The following is an 8,545-nucleotide window of genomic DNA, read 5'->3' as shown; positions in this document are numbered from 1 at the left end:
AAAAAAAAAAAAAAACAAGTAAATGGGCTGGGCACGGTGGCTCACGCCTGTAATCCCAGCACTTTGGGAGGTCGAGGCAGGTGGGTTGCTTGAGCCCAGGATTTCGAGACCAGCCTGGGCAATATGGCAAAACCGTGTCTCTGCGAAAAATATGAAAGTTAGCCAGGCCTGGCCTCATGCGCCTGTAGTCCCAGCTACCCGGGAAGCTGAGGTGGGAGCCCAAGCTCAGGATTGCCTGAGCCTGGGAAGTTGAGGCTATGCCACCGCACTCCAGTCTGGGTGACAGAGTGAGACGCTGTCTCAAACAACAACAACAAAACAAGCAAATGAACAATACCCTTACCTGATTCCCCAGCCAGCCACCCCCCATCCTGTTGCCTCTTGCTTCACAGCCAAGCTTCTTGATGAAGCCATTCATTCTCTTCCCCACCCACCAGATGTTCAGACCCATCACTGGTCAAGTGACCCGCTGAATCACTGAATCAAGGACTAGTTCTCATCTTCTGTGAGTTTGAGACAGTTCTCAGGATTCTTCCTTTGCGGACACTGTCATCCCACGATGTCCATGATAGTTCTCTCCTTCCTTTCCTTCGCGCCTCCTCTGCTCCTACCTGGCTGTCCATGGTGGACGTATTGGCCAATGCTCATGCATTTTAGTTCTTTAGACTCTATGCTGGCCATCTTATCCCACACGGAGTCAGGGCGGTGGCGACTTCTAAATGTGAGATGTCTTGCTAGGCTTCTCCTCTGAGCTCCAGATAAATGTATGTCATTGTTTGTATACTGTCTCTTCCTGTATGATCCAAGGGCACCTCAGAAAATTAACATGGCTAGAACCTCTCAGCCCCAGTCATCCTGCAGTGCTCCCTATCTCTGGAGATGGTACCAGTGTCTTCCCAGAGACCCGCTGCAGAAATCTCAGTGTCATTCCGGTGATTGTCACCTTCCTTCCTTGGGCGTCATATCCATCAGTGCATTCCACTGGTTTTTATCTCTTCAATTGTTCTTGAATCCACCTACTTTCTCAAACTCTACTTCTGCCATTCTGGTTCAGAATACCATCCTGTCTTGCCTGGACAATTGCCAACAGCTCAACCTGCATTCATTCTAACCTGTTCTCATGCTGCCAGACTCATCTTTTAAAAATGCAAATCTAATCGTGTCCTCCCCATGGGGTAGATCCTTCCCATTGTTTTAGGATAAGGACAAAGCATCTGCATGTGGCCTTGGTGGGGCCAGGCCTCTTCCTGACCCACCTGCCCTGCTCTGCAGCCGTGGTGATCGTCCGGGCATCAGGACTAGGGTTTTTACTGTCTTTCTTCATAGATTCTGCTTGTCTTTCTTCCCTTTCAGATCTTAGCACAGGGTCCATTTTCAGGGAAGCTTGCCCCCTACCTCTGCTCCTTCCATGTGTATTGCATATATAGAGAATTTTCTGCATATTGTGGTGTTTTGACATCTTAAAAGACCTTTGTTGCTAAGAAGAGACCACCGCTCCCAGTGCTAGCCAATTCTTAGAGCTAGCAGGGCCCAGCTGGGGGTACCACCTTTGATATACAAAGAAACCAATCCAGGGCTGCCTCCTTTATCTGACCCGCCCATCCCTGGGAGCAATATTCCTCTGCCTGAATCATCTCAGCGCCTGGTCACAAGCAACTCCAGACCACTCCTATAATTAAGAGACTGCCAAAATTATTCCAGCGAGCCAGTCCTAAACTGTGTACCCGGCCTTGCCCAGCCATGGAAATCTCAATAAAGGTCTAGGCTCTCCTGTGGCTCCTGTCTTTTGAATTTTTTTTTTTTTTTTTTGAGACGGAGTCTTGCTCTGTCTCCCAGGCTAGAGTGCAGTGGCGTGATCTTGGCTCACTGCAGCCTCCACCTCTCGGGTTTAAGTGATTCTCCTGCCTCAGCCTCCCGAGTAGCTGGGATTACAGGTGCCCACCACTGTGCCCAGCTAATTTTCGTATTTGTAGTACAGACAGGGTTTCACCACGTTGGCCAGGCTGGTCTCGAACTCCTGACCTCATGATCCACCCCCCCTCAGCCTCCCAAAGTGCTGGGATTACAGGTGTGAGCCACTGCACCTGGCCTGTCTTTTGATTTTTAATGCCTGCATGGTAATGTGTCATATTGATGTACATTATTCTACTTAATTTAGGTTACTGTAAAAATGTTTATGATGATAAAAATGCTGCAATTAGTATTCCTTGTGTGTGCAGAAATGCATAATTTCCCAAAGTGAAATGGCTGGATAATACTTTTTAGGCCTTAGGTCCTGATTCTCTGATAAGTCTCCAGAAAAGTTGTACTAATCCACACATCTATCAGTAGAGTAAGACAGTGCCTGCTTCCCTGAACCCTGGCCAACTTTGGCTGTTATAAAATATAAACACGCAAGTAAGTGTGTGTACAGCCATATCTAGATGGAAATTTACTGGGTGGAAATGGTATTTAATTGTTTTAATTTGCATTTCTAGTGCAAATCACTCCTGAGTGTCAACAGTTTTCTGTTAGCTGTTGGCGTTTTCTCTTTGTAAATTATATGTGGTTCTCAGCATGGTTTTCTAAAGGGCTGTTTCTCGTTTTCATATTTACTTATAAAACCCTCTTTATGTTAAGCGCATTAACTTAGTTTTGTCATATATGCAAATATGAGCTTCTGTGGAACCCTTTCAAATGACTAGAAATTCAAGGGGGAGTTTAAAGAAAAAAACATGTGAAATGGGATAGTCAACTTACATTTCATTAATAAGGGCAGCAGGCTTCTCTCTTCCTTGAAAATTTTGTTACTCAGATTGTGTACCAAGAAGCAGATGTGTGAAAAAGAGTCTGGACTTTGAAGTTAGACAGACTGAATTTCAATCCTAGCAATGCCACTCTTTAGCTGAGGGACCTGGGACAGATTAGCCTCTGCGAGTCTCAGATGTCACTCCTGGGTAACAAGAATCCCTCTGGCCTTGTCTGGAAAGCTCAGTAGCTTATAGGTAGCGCTGGTGCAGAGGTGGTGGTCTGTAAATATTCATTCCCCTTCCGCATCCCTCAAAGATGTGTTGTTCTAGACACTTCCGTGTATTCTGTTTCAATAAGGAATGTATATATTTCACTCAGCTAGTAGTCACACATGAAATCATTCATTAATATTTTCCAGGCGGGGCGCGGTGGCTCAAGCCTGTAATCCCAGCACTTTGGGAGGCCGAGATGGGTGGATCACGAGGTCAGGAGATCGAGACCATCCTGGTGAAACCTAACATGGTGAAACCCCGTTTCTACTAAAAAATACAAAAAACTAGCCGGGCGCTGGCGGGCGCCTGTAATCCCAGCTACTCGGGAGGCTGAGGCAGGAGAATGGCGTAAACCCGGGAGGCGGAGCTTGCAGTGAGCTGAGATCCAGCCACTGCACTCCAGTCTCAAAAAAAAAAAAAAAAAAAAAAAAAAAAATTTTCCAAATAGGTAAATATGATAAACGTATAAATGAGAGTAGAAAAATTCTTAGTTAACCATGTGTATCTGAGTCTAGGAGCAATTTTAATTTTCAAGCTCAGGGATAATATTAGCAAATTAGGATCTGTTCTATAAAAGCGGTAGACAATGTAAGATATGGCATTCTGGAGAAAAATGGAACAGACGGCCTCATATCCTCAAAAATATTTTGATTTTAAACAGCTTTAAACAAAATCTCAAAATACTCGCACTCTTTCATTGAGAACTTAGGTCTCAATCTGTTCTTTTTTCCCCTCTAGGTGTGGCTGGATCTCCTAAAACCCATTGTGAAACAGATTAGAAGTAAGTATATACCATATGTTTAATAGTGATGTGAAATCTGAAGCCAGACAGTTTCATGTCTAGACATCTTTTGCCCTGTGGCATGAAGCACTAGAAACGCAAATTCTTCTACCCCATAATTGCTTTTCATCATTCACTAATCCATGTACTATTAAAATGTGTGTCTTCTGCAGTTTTAATGTGTGACAGTTTGGTAATCAAAACCGAGCTTGGAAAATAAAATATCGTTTTGATTAACAACTGAAGCCTGCTATTATCTTAAACCCCAGAATAACTGAGCTTGTCTTGTCTATGCCATTGTTCCTCTCTGTCACTTTCGAAGGGGAGAGGTGGAGCCATTTATTCCTAACATTGTTTTTAGGTTTTTGGTCCTTCCTCTTCAAAGCCTGTGAAATCAGAATGCAAGTATTGTTTGGTTAAAAGGGTCGCCGGAAGTGTGTGTGCATGTGTGTGTGTGTGTTTTTCTGAGTAGCAGCGGAACCCTGAAGGGAGCCTGGCATGTATGCATTTAGACTGTGTGTTGGAAAGAAAAGATTAAGGAATGTGTAGGGGAGGAACAAAGAAAAAGAATGCTTGCTTTTTCTCTCTCTTCTTGTGTCTTCCCCTCTCACATGTGTCCTTTTAGTTGAGCATGAAGCTTACAATACCTGAGGAATCGTTTGTATGTCTGATTAAGAAACCCCACTGGGCCACTTACAGCAATTTATGTGGATATAATAAACACGCAGCACAATTTCTGCGTGGTCCTTGCACAATTGAAATTGATGTTGATCATCTACAATTTAAATTAGGCAGTTACTGACAATGAAATGGCCATCATTTCATATTTGCTGGGTGTCCCGAACATGCCTGGCAGGCAATGACTAATGTTGGGGGCGAAGAGAAGCCCCCCGGACTCATGGGCCCAGGTAGCATAGAGTCTAGAAGATTGACATTTGTCCCCTGCACGAAGGGAGCTGCTAACAGTGGGAAGGTATATCTTTGGCTCAGACCTGAAGACAGAGTTGACTGTGGTCGGGTCAGAGCTGGAGCATTAGTGCAGTTGTCTCCTCCATATGCTGTGACAGGCCACGTATGACAAAGCTGTCACTTGGCATTGAGTGCTAGCATCTTCCTAGTTTCAAGTTTTCTGAGGATCTGAGTAGCCACTCAGTGAAAATTGCAGAGAGTAAGTAGCACAGCCTTCTCGTCTTCTTCATTTTGCTACTGTTATTTTGTGCTCCAGAATTGACATGGAAGAGTTTGTTAATTTTCGTGCCTTGTTTTTTTCTCCCGATTTTGTATATATTGTCAACATCTTTATGTCATTTTTGCATTTTTTTAAACTTGAATATGTGATCACAGAAATTATAATACATAATTACTATTTGTATATGATCGTGAAAAGTAAAACAGACATGTTTCTGCTTTTGTAATACTACTGCTAAAATTTGGATTTCATTATGGTATCTTATATTTCATAGAACATAAATGTATTGCTATCATTCCAAATGGCAGACCTTTTAAGATGGCTTATATTGTAGCTTACACATCAAAACAAAAAAACCCCAACCCAAATCGCAGAGGATGATGATGATGACTATTATTATTTTTGAGATGGAGTCTTGCTCTGTCACCCCAGGCTGGAGTGCAGCGGCACGATCTCAGCTCACTGCCGTCTCCGCTTCCTGGGTTCAAATGATTCTCGTGCCTCAGCCTCCCGAGTCACTGGGATTACAGGCGCCGACCACCACGCCCAGCTAATTTTTGTATTTTGAGTACAGACAGAGTTTTGCCATCTTGGCCAGGCTGGTCTCAAACTCTTGGCCTCAGGTGATCTGCCCACCTCGGCCTCCCAAATTGCTGGCATTACAGGTGTGAACCACTGTGCCCGACCACAGATTATTATTTTATAGTCTGTTTGTCCTGTTTTATTTCTTTTTTCTTCTTTTTAATTCTGAAAAGTTACTCATCTTATTCAATCTCTCCCCTGCCCTTGCTCCCTATCTACTTCCTGATTTTGTCTAAACTCATTGGTAAGAGGGTTTATAAGATACTCATAAAGGCCTTGGCTGGCTGAGACAAAGCCAGGGCCACGTCTGGTATATTTTTCCCCAGAGCTCAGAAGAGCACCAAAAGGCTGAAAACATATTTGATGAACGCATTTGCAACTGTACCTTATAAATAGTTAAATATAATGAATTGCATAACTGATGTACATTTTCATTATTTGGGTAAAAGTAGCCAATTAGATACATTTTTGAAGATAAATGACTTTATTTCAAAAAACCTAGATAAAACTTAAGTCTCCAGAGAAAAAGTTTAATAGCTCTATGTGGTACTTTGGTCATAGCATTTTTTAAAAACGGATCTCTCTTTCCCCACAATATGGAAGAGTGAATTAGTGGCTGAACTTGGCCAGTTGTTAAGTGACTTGGAAAATGGCAGATGTGCTCTTGGGAGCTTGGAATGAGATGCGTTATTTGTATTTGTAAAGTCTTTTTCTTTAATGGCATTTGAAACACAAGTCAATAAATGCTTGACTTCTTTTTCTTCTTCTTCTTTAGGGCCCAAGCATGTTGTTGTTAAGTTTGTGGTGAAATTCTTTCCGCCTGACCACACACAACTCCAAGAAGAACTCACAAGGTTCGTGGTTTGGAAACTGTATATTTTTTTGCTACAGGGTACAGAGGAAAAGAGAAAATGAATGTTCTCAATTAATGACACAAACATTTTCATAATGTTTACTTGACCAGCATCTGTTCTGTACTGAACAGTTTAACCTTCTTCTTTCCCAGTCCTGCTTACAAAAATGGTGGAGGGGGAAGTACTGTTTTCCCTAAAGCCTGGTTTCTTGTGATATGAAGTGAATCCTGGGCTTACACTCTGTTGATATCATATTTTCCATCTTATATGTCAATCATATTTTCCATCTTATATGTCACATCATGGACTGTTTTGGATGTGAATCTCTTCTGTGAAACCAACACGTCAACTCAGAGTTTATCTTTGCCGCTGCCGTGGGTGGTGGATTTGGCAGGAACTGGAGGTCAGTTCTTTTGAAAGTGGCTGAGTGGGAGAAGTGCAGGCGTTGAGTCAGACCTAGCTTTGGCCACCATCCTGCCACTTGCTGTGACGGGCCAGTTACTTTCTCCCTTTGTGTTGCCATTAATTCCCCTCTTACAGTGCAGACTCTAATGCTCACTTGGCGAGAGTGGTTTTGAGGATAAGCAGTATTATACTAGAGTAGCTGGGATCCAGTAGGGACACTGTAAATGGTAACTATCATCACCACCATTGTCATCACCGTCACTGTTTGCGTTGTCGTCATCATTACCATCACCGTCGTCATTATCCCCATCATCACATCATTACTTCTACTCATTTTATATATACTTTTTTTTTTTTTTTTTTGCAACGAGGTCTCTCTCTGTCGCCCAGGCTGGAGTGCAGCAATGCAATCTCGGCTCATTGCAACCTCCGCCTCCCGAATTCAAGTGATTCTCCTGCCTCAGCCTCCTGAGGAGCTGGGACTACAGGTGCATACCACCACACCCAGCTAATTTTATATTTTTAGTAGAGACAGCGTTTCACCATGTTGGCCAGACTGGTCTCGAACTCCTGACCTCAAGTGATCCACCTGCTTCAGCCTCCCAAAATGCTGGGATTATGTGCATGAGCCACTGTGCCCAGCCTCATTTTATAATTTGAGGCAAGACTGTCCGTGTTCTAAAAGAGGGCAGAGCTGGCAGGAACATGTGTAGATAAAATGATTCCCTTTCAAGAGCATCCCTCAGAGGACACTCATCTGACCTGCCTAATTCTTATCACACATGGTTTTCAAGCAGTGACTGTTTAATACCAGGGCCATCACATCCTTCCTCATCCCTCTCAGTACAGAGCACAGTATCTTGGGTCATCATTGATCATCATTTATCAAAGGGATGAAGATATTGATATCTTAGCAATATTTATTAAGTGTGCCCCGTGTGCCAGCATTGTTCTGGGCGCTGGGAATGCAGTGATGACAAGACAAGAATACTCTCATGGAAACAGAGAAAGCGATTCAGTAAACAGGAGAATATCAGAGAGCGGCAAGAACTCTTTAGTAACTGATGTAGGAGGATGTGATAGAGGTGCCTGGGTGATGACTTCAGCTTGGTTGGTCTGGGATGCCTCTTGAGGAAGTGAGAAGGAGCCATCAGTCATTTACTGAGAAAGAGCTTTCCGGAGAGATGGAGCAGTCAGTACTCTGCCCAAGGCGAGAGTCAGCTGCAAGCATTCAGATACATAAAGGAGGGCCAGCATGGCAGGAGTGTTGGGAGCACCATGGTGAGGTAGGAGAGAGGCTTGATGCATATAGTGTTGAAAGATCGGCTGTCATGTGGATGTTTTGGAGGGAGAAGCAGAGTCCCGGGGCATCCTGTGAGGAGGTGGTCACAGTGGTCTATGCTGTGATGGGGGCAAAGAAGCCGCCAATAGGTAGCAGTGGAAATGGAGGGAAGTAGTTGTGTTTGGAACAGGTACTGGAAGCAGGGTCACTCTGTCTTGGTGATTAGGTGGTGGTGGACTCTGAGGGAGGGAGAGGGGGCGCTTAGATTTTTGACCTGAGCGACTGCGGGGAGATGGTGTTAGGGGTTACTCAAGTGAGAAAAGGATGGAGGGAAGTGGAGGACTGCGGGGGGAGTGGAGAGTCAGGGTGTTTCTGGCCAGGTCACATTTGAGCTACCTGTTAGATGTCTCATGACCACAGCAGCGGCAGGAAGGACAACAGATACAGGAA

General features: G+C 44.0%; 1 protein-coding gene across 1 annotated transcript in view; it reads left to right on the top strand.

Annotated features, from left to right (window-relative positions):
- FARP1 (FERM, RhoGEF (ARHGEF) and pleckstrin domain protein 1 (chondrocyte-derived)) overlaps positions 1–8,545 on the top strand; it is a gene marked incomplete at its 5' end in the record, with an annotated part of 192,374 nt that overhangs the window by 103,104 nt on the left and 80,725 nt on the right. The window contains 2 exons of the mRNA XM_011992457.1: positions 3,741–3,783; positions 6,330–6,408. Of these exons, the coding sequence (XP_011847847.1) occupies positions 3,741–3,783; positions 6,330–6,408 (122 nt within the window). The remainder of the gene's footprint in view (positions 1–3,740; positions 3,784–6,329; positions 6,409–8,545) is intronic.

The sequence above is a fragment of the Mandrillus leucophaeus genome, unplaced genomic scaffold (genome assembly GCF_000951045.1).
Source record: "Mandrillus leucophaeus isolate KB7577 unplaced genomic scaffold, Mleu.le_1.0 Scaffold1103, whole genome shotgun sequence".
Classification (NCBI taxonomy): Eukaryota; Metazoa; Chordata; class Mammalia; order Primates; family Cercopithecidae; genus Mandrillus; species Mandrillus leucophaeus.
Note: the sequence above shows the minus strand (reverse complement) of the source record. Positions and strands in the feature narration are given on the sequence as shown.